Source organism: Cariama cristata, unplaced genomic scaffold (assembly GCF_000690535.1).
Source record: "Cariama cristata isolate BGI_N322 unplaced genomic scaffold, ASM69053v1 scaffold790, whole genome shotgun sequence".
NCBI lineage: Eukaryota > Metazoa > Chordata > Aves > Cariamiformes > Cariamidae > Cariama > Cariama cristata.
The window spans coordinates 599-14,647 of record NW_009593832.1 but is presented as its reverse complement, the minus strand read 5'-3'; the positions used below and the strand labels follow the sequence as shown (position 1 = coordinate 14,647).

At 35.3% G+C, this 14,049-nt stretch overlaps 1 protein-coding gene across 1 annotated transcript in view; it reads left to right on the top strand.

Moving 5' to 3' along the window:
• The window catches only part of EFR3A (EFR3 homolog A (S. cerevisiae)), a 63,902-nt gene extending 56,072 nt beyond the window's left edge, over positions 1 to 7,830 (top strand). Inside the window, exons 19-23 of the mRNA XM_009695559.1 lie at positions 773 to 861; positions 4,515 to 4,563; positions 5,651 to 5,754; positions 6,370 to 6,419; positions 7,650 to 7,830. Of these exons, the coding sequence (XP_009693861.1) occupies positions 773 to 861; positions 4,515 to 4,563; positions 5,651 to 5,754; positions 6,370 to 6,419; positions 7,650 to 7,755 (398 nt within the window). The 3' untranslated portion in view covers positions 7,756 to 7,830. The remainder of the gene's footprint in view (positions 1 to 772; positions 862 to 4,514; positions 4,564 to 5,650; positions 5,755 to 6,369; positions 6,420 to 7,649) is intronic.
• The last annotated feature ends 6,219 nt before the right edge of the window (positions 7,831 to 14,049 follow it).

Sequence of the window (14,049 nt, the reverse complement as noted above, 5' to 3'; positions counted from 1 at the left end):
CTTATGTTAATATGTTAAATCTCAAAAATGAGAAAATCTTATTGGTGTATTGTCTCAGGAATGCAGTCACAAAAGGAAAGTCCCATCAACTGATGGATCATTTGATTGTAATCTGCTTATACATTAATGAAATTGTTGTGCTCCTTTTAGTATCAGCACAATTGATCTTATTCTGATAACTTTTTAGGCCAACTGAACTTGCTAAGATGTTTGTAAGAAGTTAGAAATGGAGAGAATTATTTTACCAAGTAGAATTTTGCACTTGCTGAATACGGTACTCGTAGCAACAGAATAAGGATTATTGTTCATTTCCATTCAGAAATCTTTATTTCTTCTGTCAATGAGTCATCTTCCAAGAAGTCCTTTTCTGTTTCAGAATACCTTCAAATTAAGACCTTAATATTTCAATTTCACAATGAAAGAAATAAGTTCAGGCTTTTGTAAATTACTCTGTAGCAATATATCATCACATCCTATGTTATTTATTATGCATTTGAATAAGATCTCATCTCATTTTTTTAAATTCTGAACTTTCAAGGGGAAGTTGGCAAGATCTGGGATGAGAGAGGGAAGGGACAATAAAAAGGTTATTTTCCTTCATACTTAATATTTAGAGCAGTAACTGATCATTTTTCACAACAATCCAAATGTTAAAGTAGATGTTCTTGTGTTAAATAGGCATGTAGAAACAAATTACATATGAAGTGTAGAAATTTGATTGATCATGTTTCAGCTGTTACATGGAAGGTGAGATAAGTTGTTTTTCTTCTAGATGAGGACAGACTCTCCAGGAGGAAGAGCATTGTGGACACAGTATCTATTCAAGTGGATATTCTGCCTGGCAACAACACAGAGGATAAGGTATGAAAATTATGGGGTATTTTAAAGCGGCATCTTTGTGGGGGGAATGCAAATTAAGTTTTCCCAGAAAGTCTAATATCTAATTGTTCTAGCAATGTTAAATGCTTTGGTGTTTTGATTTTTTTAACTGCTATGTTTGTAGAAACGTATTGTCAAAGTCACTGATACTGATCTTGCTGTATAAAAATGTATTTTGTCACTATAGTTTTTACAGATAGTACTGCAGAATGTGGGGTAGCAATACATATATATGCTGAACAGCTAATATTTTATGAGTAAATATTCTGAAATATTTTCTTTGCATTTTGAGGGATCAGATAAATTCCTGCATCTGTATCCCTGCCTCATTTGAAGCATCAGAGAGTCTTGTTCATCAACGTGGGGCTGACAGATACAAGACTAGTGGGAGACATGCTGTCTTTGAGAAGGGCAGGTAAAGACTACACAGGCTGTGTGCACCATAGTGTTGCAGTATCACTTTTCCCTTCGAGAAGAGGTTAGCACAGGGCACTTCAAAGTCGCGGGAAGGATAAGGTAGCAACAAAAAGTTAATATGTAAGGTACAGGAGCTGATGCTAATTACCCCTTAGGAAGACTGCATTATAAATAAAATTATCCCACATCTTTTGACACTTCATTTGAAGTATTTCTTAAAATAAATTTATATTTCTACTGAACTTTTTTCAAGGTTCTGCTTACTCTTATTAACCAGATTTCTGCTGGCTGTAATGGTGTTTAGCTGTTGAAATTGAGGTGTTTGTACCTGCAAATGAATCTTACCTTTAGCATTTTCAAGCGCAAACTGGCAAGGGACGTGAAACTATGTGTGTACAGAGTCAAGCTGAATGTTAGTTACAATTGCAGTATTAAGCTATTACAAAGGAGCAAGCTTCATTTTAGAACTTACTGACAGAAATTATTTATGTTTTGCATCATTGTTATTATCCCCTTCTGCTTTGTGCTGACGATACCCCAGATGATAGTTTGTGTTTGCTTCTTGCTATTGTGCTTTAGCAAGGATGCAGATAAAAGTTTAGGAGAAGAAAAAAGTGTTTGAAAGATAAGCCAGATTATCACGGTTTTTAGCTTTCTGAAGAAAATAAATGCTCCTAATAGGAATGGGGGTGTTTGCCATTAGTATCCTTTTTTAAAATCATGTATTCTATGTGATTGAACATCTCTCTTGAAAGTAGAATTAAATGGGAGAAGTTTCCATTTCAAATTTCAAATGATTATGCTGATGTTTTGTTAAGGATTGATATATACACATTTTTGAAGAGGATATAGCAGTTTTAGATAAATCAGAATCTTTGTATGGATTCTGTTTAATGTGGTACAGTGTCTTGGATAATGAATTACTGTTTGTCTCTCTTAAAACCAAGAATTTTATTAATCAGAAACACATTAAACAAATCATTCCTCCTTTAGTTGCTTTACAATGTTTGTTTACAATGCCAAGGGAAAAACAATATTTTCCAACTTGCTGACTGCACCTTGATACCTGTATCATGAACAACTGAAAAACTGGTAGATAGACCAGAATGAACTTCTCAGTCATGGTGTGGCTCCAGTATCACACTCGTGTGATAGGTTAATCATAGAATTATAGAATCATTTAGGTTGGAAAAGACCCTTAAGAGCATCGAGTCCAACCATTAACCTAGCACTGCCAAGTCCACCACTAAACGTTGTCCCCAGGTGCCATGTCTACACATCCTTTAAATACCTCCAGGGATGGTGACGTGACCAGTCCCTTGGGCAGCCTGTTCCTTCAGTAATGGTGCTCTGTAATTTTTGCTAAATATTGTTCCCTCATAATGCATGTATTTGACCACCTGCAACATAAGATGACACACTGGATGTAACTCCAGAGGAGGAAAAAAAGACAAAAAGCCCACAAGGATACTAAATCTGGTTCTCTTGCTATATAGATTAGTAAGTATAACATAGTCCATAGCTGTCAGCAGAATTAAACTGAAAAAAAAAAAAAAAGAGCGTAAGACTTTATGATTGAGAGGATAAACTACTTCATTAATGGATGTTTTTAGAATTAAGGATCTATGGTATCATTTCTACACTGTCTGAGGTAGAAGAGTGCTTGTCCATAAAATACCTATTATTGTATACAATATGAATGCAACTATTTTGTCAGCACAATCAAAGTTTTTTGTTATGGCAAGTCTGTTAGTGAATCCTGTTCGGAAAGATGGTTTGTTCCATAGTTATCTCCATTTATAAGATGAAAGCACTTGTAAAAGCAGCTAGTGCTTCTGAGATATTAATAACCAAGTATAATGTTGGTTAATATCAGCAATTACTACGGATGTTAATTAGAAATCTGAAAGCCTGCCATAAACAAGTAATATTTACTAAATATAAATCATATAAAAGGTCATTATTTCAAAACCTGAGTAGTCTTTAGCCATATCTGCAAATATTTGATGTAAAAAGTGTTTTGCTGTTTATTTATTAAACTTTTATATATTCAGAGGTAGAGAGTACAATGCTAATGTAGTAAAATCTGTTAGGAAAGTATCATTTACAGCTTCATCTCCTGAAATAACACTGCTGTAAAAAGGAAACAGCTGCTGCTTCTGGCTCTTCTTCATTTACAGTAGGTCAAGTCAGTGAATTAAAAAATTGAAAGACTTCAGAGTGTTCCAAATGGAGTGAAGTAACTTTTTGCTACCTTACAGTTCTTTTATCTTAAATCGTATTAGACCATTCTAAACAAGTAGTGTTTATAAGGAAGAATAAACGTGCTGCCTGTTTACATGTAGTTGGATTTGCAGGATTAAATTAGGGCAGTCCAAGCCAAGAAACTGTGTTATGTTCAGGTGAACACTGTTCTGCTATCTAAGCATTCTCCTTTAATACTGTCACAGTGGCTTCACTGTAAATATACTTACTGATGTAGAAACTCTAGGTCTATAAGGAATTCAAACACAAAGATCCATGAGCTGGAGCTCTTCAGAGAAACATTCGTGCATCTTTGGTAATTTTGCAGCCCCAAGCAATTCCTAATGAAGTACGTATGTAGCAGCAAATGAATATTGGTACTGCTAAATGAACAAATTTTCTCAGTGTGTCAGACATAGTTTGTTATGAAGAGCCCTTTAGCTCCAATGTTTGACATAAACACCAAATTATTTGGAGCCCATACTGGTATGAAGTTAGCCCAAAGCAGTAACCATTTCCCACTCTATCCTCCACTACCATCTCTTATTTTAGTATCACATTGCTGGTAACTCAGCTACTCTCGGGAAGCAGTTGCTATTATTGTCAACAGCTGTCTAAGAACTAGTACTGAGGCTTAACAGTATAGAAACACCACAGCATATTCCTGGCCCAAAGGAGTGTTCTGCCAAGATTCAAGTCCTTTTCCAAAATATTGTTACCATAGAGCATTTTGACTAGAATTTCGCAAGTTTTCCTTGATCTCATTTGATAAAATTTCCTCACTAATTACAGTGGCTTAAAAATGTGAATTAGTGATCTATCAGCTGTCATGGAAACTCCAGATAAAGCTGTTAGAAACTTGTAAGGTAGAAGAGCTCTGTGGCTGTTTTGGCCTTGTGTATTTATCATATTCCTTATTTTTTAGAAGCTTATTTGTGAGGTTTAAAGGTTTTTTTTTTTTTCTTTGTGTTTAGACTGATAATACTGAAGAAATCACCTTTGAAGCTTTGAAGAAAGCAATTGGTAAGATTTATTACAATTGTGTTTATGCACCATAGTTCTAGATTACTGTGGAATTGCTAGAGAAGAAACTGTGGCCAGAATAACATAATTAAAATATTACATTTGTTTCTCTAAAGCTAGTAAATTTATTTAAAACTTGAGTTATTTACTTCTAAATAAATATCTTGATAATTTTAGTGAATTCATTTTCTGAAGCTAATGTAGCTTAATGAAAAGCATCTGGAAATGCCTCACCTATTAAATTTGCCCTTACAGGCCAAGCTATAAATAATGTGAGATTTTTCAAGTTCCATTGAGTGATTGTTTATAAAGCAACTTAAATATTTTTTTACATATTAAGATTTTCAGGTCTTCAATGCATTCAGAAAATAGATTGTAAGGTACACATTGTGGACTTCAAAAACACTCAGTTTTTTAAAAGAATATTTTTGACAAGTGAGCCAGCTACCAGAACTCAGAATTACCAAGCTTCCTTATTTCATATCACTATAAGTAATTACTAATTAATGCTGTCCAGTCCACCAAAATCCTGTCCAAAATATGGATTAGACATTGATGTTTTAAACAATGGATGCTGACATTTTAATAATTCAATCTGACACTTCTCCAAACCTGCCTAATCACTGAGGTACTTAAATTCCTTAGATGCTGGAAAGTTCCAGCTGGTTGTAGGTTCACTCAGCCTATGGAGGTTGAACTCACTTTTCCCAAATTCTAATAGAAAATTCTGCATGATACTGAGAGGGAAGATACTTCCTTCTTTTCTCTTGAAGCTGAACTTGTGTGCAGTGAGTGAGAAGTGCAGTCTTGAGTCCAGTTAGTAAAGGAAGAGGAAGCCTGGATGTACTCATAATTAAAGCATATAGCAAAAAAAGGGGCAAAACTGGGGTCCTCAGACTAGCTCCCTGAAACAGTATCTTCATTTTGCTTTAGAAGCAGCGACAGATGACAACTCGCTTGAATACGGTTGCATCACTTCAAATACAGTTCTTGTTTGCTTCTGGAGTGCACACTTGAAGGCTTATTTGACTAATACTTGATAGGCAAAGGTTACCTTTGTCTTTTGTTTTTGTTTTATTTTTTTAAGATAACAATGGACTTGAAGAACAGGAAAAAGAAAAAAGGCGTCTTGTGATTGAAAAGTTCCAAAAAGCGCCATTTGAAGAAATCGCAGCACAATGTGAAACCAAAGTGAGTTTCTGAAAAATGTTATACAGCATTGAAGATATTAGTATAAGCATTAACAGGGATGTGCTGGGTAAAGGTGATTTATGTTATCCTGTCACTGCTGCTGTTACTTCTAAAGAAGTTCAGTTCTTTGTCTTCAGTTATTGTCTCCACTATTATCAATGTTGGGAGATTCCAGTTATTTAAAGTGTGCTTTTGATTGTTCCTAGACCATTTGAAAAGGAATGGAAGCTTCGTCTGCTCTTCATCTTAATGTTTTCCTTGCTGTCTTTGAAATCTGGATTCACAGTCCATTCCTATTTCATCCTGGGATAACTGGAGCAGTATTTACTCCATTATATTTTGAATAGCTAAATGTATTTCACGTTTGTTAAACTCCTATCTGCAACAGCAAAATTTACTATGTAATTCCTTGCACTCCAAGACAGGCTCACTCAATCTCACATGCCTATTCAGGGCTCAGAAGCCTTGCAGCAGTAGGAAAAGAAATCGAGACAGGAAATGCTGCCTAGATTTGCCATGTGGTGATGTGGAACACACTGAGTGTGGCCTGGCATATTCATTTTAGCTCAGTTCAATATATAGTAGTTAATAATTCAGTTTTAATTTTTTTTCTAGGCAAACTTGCTTCATGATAGACTTGCACAGATACTGGAACTCACCATTCGGTAAGGCTTTATGCAAGAAGAATATGATGAATGAAAAATGAGTTATAAATTGTGACTACTTTCGGATGGTCATGTAATAGTGTTCTTAAACACATGTAATAGGCAGAAAATAATTGACTCGACTGAATGTTGTGGTTTAACCCTGGTGGGCATTTCAGCCTCACAGAGCTGCTCGCTTACTCGCCCTCAGTGGGAAGGGGAAGAGAATTGGAAGGATAAAATTGGGAATACCCATAGGTTGAGGTAGAGACAGTTTAATAGGTAAAGCAAAAGCTGCACACGCAAGCAAAGCAAGCCAAAGAATGTATTCACTGCTTCTGATCAGAGGCAGCTGTTCAGCCATCCCCAGGAAAGCAGGGTTCCGTCATGCGTAAGTTACTTGAGAAAACAAACGCCTTCACTCTGAATATCCCCTGCTTCCTCCTTCTTCCCTAAAGCTATTATTGCTGAGTATGATGTCATATGGCATGGGATATCCCCTTGATCAACTGGAGTCAACTATCACAGCTGTGTCCCCCTCCCAACTCCTTGTGCACCTCCAGCCTACTCGCTGGTGGGGTGGTGTGAGAAGCAGTAAAGCTATGTAAGCACTTTTGAACAACAACTAAAACATCCCTGTGTTCTCAACATTGTTTTAGCACAAATCCAAAACATAGCCCCATACTAGCTACCATAGAGAAAATTAATTCTATCCCAACCAAGACCAGTACACTGAAAAAGAGTAGTCTTCATTTAAAACAGTCACTTTGAATTTCTTGTTACTATTTTGAGTCTTTCAGATAGTGGAGAATATCCAGAAACCATGTCGTAGTATGCTTATATTATTTCTAAGTGTATCAGCAGTATTGAAGAATGCTGCTGTTTTCCCATTGCTGTATCTGTTTGAGAAATTAGAAAATGAAAACCCAAAATAGTACATGCCATTATTATAGTGTTGTACACATCTGTTGTGCAGTATGACTAGTATTTTTAGTAATAAAATGCATTTTCATAGTTCTGTAACATCAGTGAAGTTGATGATTTAGACCAGAGTACCCAAAAAAAAAAAAAAAACCACCACGGCATGATAATTTCATTAGAATTTCAGGAATCGGATAAAATACTGGTGGTGGGGGTGGGGGTGAGGGGGTAGTTTACTCTTGTTTCTCAGCTATTTGTATATCAAGTTATAAAAAATGAAGCAATCTATATAATTATAAATAATATATATTGATTGTTCTTCTTACACAGTCCTCCACCTAGTCCCTCAGGAACGATGACCATTACTGCTGGACATGCTCATTACCAATCTGTTCCAGTCTACGAGATGAAGTTTCCAGATCTTTGTGTGTATTAAGTGTCTTCTGAAGTCTGCTGGACATTATTTAGAGTAAAGTACAATAGAAAGAACAAGATGAGTTTTCAAATTTTATTGTTTATTTCATCTAAACTAGTTTTAAAATAATGATGGACATGAGCCAAATACAAGTTACTCTAGCCAAACTCATGAGACTGTCCAGAGTTTTTTTTCTTCTGTAATATATTTGAAGTTAGGTTTTTAATATATCATGTTTCTTCATTTTCGTATTTGAGTACCTGTAAAAGTCAGAATTAAAACTTGTCTTGCCATATAGATGAATATTTCAGTTACACTAGGAATTTGTATTCCTGTAAATTCCTTTAATTTGAGGCATTGTAACTGAAGAACCTGTTAAAAGTTTTTTGTTTTGTTTTCTCCTTTCCACATCAATTATGTATCTAAATAGAATGCTTTTGGCTTGCTTCATCTTAATAAATGTAGCCAGTGGAGCACTACCTTAGCTCCCTTTTGTTCATGCTGTCATAGCCAGTTAACTTGTTTATTTTGGAATATATGGAAAAAAACAATACCTTACATGTGTTCAAGTACAGTAAATAAGTTAATGGACACTTGTTAAGTATTTTTTTGATGCATCACGTAACATACTTTTTAGATATATACACTCAATATATGTAGTGTGTTTCTTGCTAGAAGTTAACTGCATAAGAGAGGAGAAATCTTCTCTTGAAGCACTGAACTGTGCAATATTTTTCATGTCTTAAGGTGTATGGTTTACAAACTGTACTCTTGAAAATGCAGTAGTGTTTTACTGTCTGCTTAAGTATAAATATACAAGAGATATATTTAGTATAGCAGAAAATAAACTGAGGGCATTTTAAAGCATAAATACGGAAACTACAAATATATTCTATGAGGTATTTCTCTGTAGTTTATTACAGCTTTTTAATGATATTTTAGAAATTGAAAGAGAACTGGATGAAACCATTTAAAGACCAAGAATTTATTACATATGTTTTCAACCAAAAGCATTTTTAGAGATGCATCTCTGTGTTCATTTTTGTTTCATTCTCAAACCCTTCTAGAAATAAGGAAAATGTGATAACTTTCATAGGTTTATGTATCTGAATATACTGTTCAAAAGTAAATAAAGTAAAACTAATAGAGTAAATAACTGCGTTTTTGATGATAATTGTCAAGGCTGTCTTTATGACTCCCTAAATTCTGCAGGCAAAAACAAAAAATAGCTTTCGTTGATGCCAGGAATAGTAAGTTTGACATCCCATCATCTATCTGAATCTGATTGAAGCAGCAAAAACATGAATGAATGTTCTCAAAATATCTATAATAAATGTCAGACATATAAGTTAGCCAGTAGTTTAGATAAACAGTGATCAGGCCATGAACAAAGTGATCTAACTTCAGTTAGCCCTGCTTTGAGCAGGAGCTTGATTTAGATGACTTCAGAAGTCCCAACCTAAATTAATCTGACTACATAATTCTAAGATCTGAATGGTCATCAGGCCAGCTAATTTGCTGACTGTTTTGAGCATTTGCAAACCCACTGTAAAATGGATTTTAAATTTTTTGAACTGTATTACAGTATTCCACCAGACTACTTTTAAAAGCCTGATGTGACATTACATCAGATAAATATCAGCTACTTAAACCTATGAGATAACATGCTGAGACTTTCAGAAAGCGTTCACAAAACTCAAAAGGTAATTGAGACCTTCTTTTCAGTTTAACAGTGCAATCACAGCTGTTAGTGGATGACGAAACAGCCCCTTATCTACAGCATTCCGTTGTGATTTTTACTGCTGCAGCGTATCAGCCTGATCAGACCACAGTCTACACATAAATAGGACTCTAGCTTTTAGTTTTCACTTTTTGTTTTTTTAAGGTAAGACATAATAGTGTTTTGGCCTATATAAAAAGTGTAATTTTTTAAATAGTAAATCTAACTTAGGGATGCAATGTAAAACATTTATCCACTCTGTCATTTTTTAAGAACAACACTGTGCACTTTTGTACAAAAAGAAAATAAGGAGTCTAAGAAATAAAGAATGTAATTCTGTTTGCACTCTTGCAGTATGGAGACTGTGCTGTAAATAGAGGATTGTTTCTGTGATTGAATTCTGTTGCATGAATGCTGCATGTGAAAATAACTAGATTCAGCATTTCATTTCATGTTCTGTTTATGAAGTATTTTTCATTTATGCTTACGATAGGTTTCCATGTTTTCAATGTTCAAATGAGCTTTGTTTGGGAAATGCAGGTGTTGTGCAGGTATTGTGCAGGGAATGAAGAGCTTGTAACACTGTGTGTTCACATGATATTTAATTTCTTTCTTTCTGGAAATTCAGGGAGTCTGTAAGTTGATAGTTGGTTCACTCTGACCTTTCTAGACAACTGGGAGATGGGAGTGACTGTAAAATGTATTGTGTTGGTAGCTATTGTTATATGTAGCTAATGAATGAAACCAAATGAATTAAGAATGCTGTTGTACAGTATAAAGCTGCTTTGTTTCACTTAATCTGGTTTTGTTTTGAGACAAGTTGCAGAACTTAAAAGCTCCATATGCATACAGGCCCTGTGTTATCTGCAGCACACTGAGTACTGTCACAATGTTTATAAATTGGTATTCAGCTGTTTAAATGTATTCCAGCTTTTGCTTTGGGTTCTCTTTCCCATTATGTCATTTTGGAAAATTACAGCTTTTGGTAGTGGGTCACGTTAAAGTAAATTAAATTAAATACTTGTTAATTTCAAAAGATAGAAATAGTCTGTTGTCCAAAATCAGAGTAGGGCTAATTTGTCTGTTGTTCTGATGGTCACATATTCTGTACTGTAAGTAATGAACCAGTTTCAATAAATGTAAAAACACACTGTGCGATCTATATTTAAGCAATAAAATAAACAGAAATTTAAAATTAATCTTTTCAAAGGTGTCAGTTATTTTTTTATTGCTTGCAATTAAAATGTCAATGACATAGTTTTTTGGCATTTAAAATAGACCTCATTTTACACACTTTTTTTGCAAATATTATAGCGTTGCAACATTATTAAACTACTACTTTTATTTATGATTAAACCATTGCTATTATTAAGACTACCAAAATTTGAGAATGCAACAGTACAAAAATAATTTCCTAATAGCTAATAATCTTCAAGAAGATAAATAAGCTGTGCTTTTCAGGCCTGCCTCCCTAGTTAGAAAACATATTGGGTTTGTAGCATCAATTTCAAGGAATAAAGTTGTCAGTATGTGTGAAGATTATACAGCTCACCCACAGGTAGCATTTTTCAAACAGTGACAGTGATGCCATCTAATGGGGCTGAGTATTATTCTGTTGTTTGTTACATTTTTTGGTAGCATTAATTTCTTTAAATGGCTTTAATAGTGCACCCTGAGAGAAGCAGAAAGAACCATTCTTTTTTTCTGTTTTGAGGAAGATGGAACTTTGTGTAGCTCACATGAGACATATCCTAATATGTAGAGGATTATATTGTTGTCTTATTTTCCCTTACTCATCTGTGCTTAATTTTTCAGGCGTTAATGAAAACTTTGTATGTATATTTAGGAAATTTTAGAGAGTAGGTGTCTTCTTTCAATAATCTATGACTTATCATGGATCTCAGAACCTGCTATTAAGGTATGTGGTCATCAACCTTTTTTTGTTGCTCAGGTTAGTCTGAGCAGGATTTTGATGATGGATACCTCAAAACAATCTGGGGAGAAAATAATAGCCACACTTGAGAGTTTATTTTAAATCATATCTGAAGAGAAGATGCAGAGGTAAATAAGAGATTCTGTCACCCTACCATGGGAGACCAGATAAGGAAGGACAAAAGTGGCAGCCACTGCAGTTGTAAGACAAAACAAAGGTGATTTGTTAAAAGCTACTTTCTGGCTACTGGAGGAGTTTATGTCTGGAAGTTTTTGCTTCTTCACAGTGTTGCCTTTATTTGAAAGACTTAATTTGTTCATTGCTTACAGTTTTGATGATACTGTGATCAAGACGACCAGTACACCTGAAAAGTGCTGGTTTACTTTATCAGCTTACAGGCAAAGAATAAATGTTTAAAAAGTTAAAATAAGTAAATTAGTATATAATGAAGTAGGAAATCTTTTTAGATTAGTAATTAATAAATTAGTTGTCTACTTTGGGCAAACAACTAGGTTTTGGCCAGCTATGCCCCAAATCTTTGAAAAATATAGTGTAAAGTTACTGTAAGAATGAGAGAAGAAAGAAAAAAAAGCTGTCCTAAATGGCTCATATTGATCTGCTTATCGTTTTTTTATTATTTTAACACTGATTTCTGAGAATGAATAAATATGGTTAATCATAGCTAGATTACTTAAGATTTCTCTTTATCAACAGACTTCATGTGGTAGTAATTACCATAAGAACAACTTCGATGTTAAATTTGTCCTGAAATAAGAGATACTGGAAAAAAGCCTGAAGGAAGTAATGACGACACTGCCTGAATAACTGTTATTTGATTGGTTCAAATGATCCATCTCTGTCTGTCTCTGCAATCAGAAAATTCAGTATCTCTGAGTGAATATATGCATGTGTTATTTGCATAACCGTGAATGTAATACTAGTTTCTAATAATTAGCAGAAAGGGATGGGTTTTTTAATCTTAAGCGTGTATTTTAAGTGCAGTCTTCAGAGCAGCAGCACTGCTACCGCTGATCAGAGAAATGACCTTGTGTTATTATTAAGCAGCAATGCACTTCTTTAAAGGCCAGTTTTTCCCATTTCAGCTAATTAGCTATTTGACCTTTTCATTATCTTTTTTTATTTATAAATGCTGTGAAATATAAAATAGTTTTTCATCAGTATGATAAAAGGCTGATAAAAGTTCCAATTCTGAAACAAGTAAACGTGTCAGTGTAATGCAGATCTCGTCTGCAGCAGTGGACAAAAATGGGCATTTTGCGGAGTTGCGGCATTTTGCTTATGTACTGAAATGCCCTCTTTCTATACAGCATAATGGGGGGAAAGTTCATTAAAATCTTGTCTGCAGATGGAATTTCTTGTATCACTTAACTATCCTCTCTGCCTTCCCTTAAATAAAAAGTCTTTTTGTTCTGTTTTGTTTTGTGGTTTTTTACTAGTACTAATAGTGTAACCACTGTAGGCAGCTGGATTCCTGTGGCTAAAATACCTTTTAGCTTTGTTTTTGATCTTTGGGTTTGGGATTTTTTTTGGTGTGGGGATTTTTTTTTTTTTCTGCACTGTTCTAGTCCTTTGCAGTTTTAATGTAGGAAAAATATTGAAGGGGGAATACCACCAGCCAGGGGTTTATAGAATATAAACTGCTCGTCCAAGAACATTCACTGGCATTTACACCTGCTCTTCTCACAATGTTCGGTTTGCACAAGGAGATCAAATTACAAGGTTTAGTTAATTGCTGCATGATTTGGAAGAACGCAGTAGCATTTCTCTATCCAGCATTAGGGTACAGTCATTGATCTGTAAGGAATACTTTTGTGACGAAGTTCAACCCTGTAGAATTAGATAATAGAAAAGAAATCCAGACCTTTCAGAGCAGCTGAATCACTAGAAAGTCTGTAGCAATGGTTTTTGTTCTAAGAAATGTTACTCAATCATACAATCATAGAACAGCTTGGGTTGGAAGGGACCTTTAAAGGTCATCTAGTCCAACTTCCCTGCAATCTTCACCTCGATCAGGTTGATCAGAGCCTCATCCAACCCAACCTTGAATGTTTCCAGGAATGGGACATCTACCACCTCTGTGGGCAACCTGTTCCAGTGTTTCACCACTCTCATCGTAAAAAATTTCTTCCTTATATCTAGTCTAAATCCACCCTCTTTTACTTTAAAACCATTACCTGTTGTCCTGTCACAACAGGCTCTGCTAAAAAGTCTGTCTCCATCTTTTTTGTAAGCCACCTCTAAGTACTGGAAGGCTGCTGTAAGGTCTCCCCAGAGCCTTCTTTTCTCCAAGCTGAACAATCCCAACTCTCTCAGCCTGTCTTCATAGGATAGGTGCTCCATCCTTCTGATAATTTTTTTGTGGCCCTCCTCTGGACTCATTCCAACAGGTCCATATTTTTCCTGTACTGAGGACCCCAGAACTGAATGCAATACCCCTGGTGGGGTCTCACAAGAGCGGAGTAGAGGGGCAGAATCCCCTCCCTCGACCTCCTGGTCACACTTCTTTTGATGCAGCCCAGGATACGGTTGGCTTTCTGGGCTGTGAGCGCACACTGCCAGGTCATATCCAGCTTTTCACCCTCCAGTACCCCCAAGTCCTTCTCTGCAGGGCTGCTCTCCACAACTTCATCTGCCAACATGT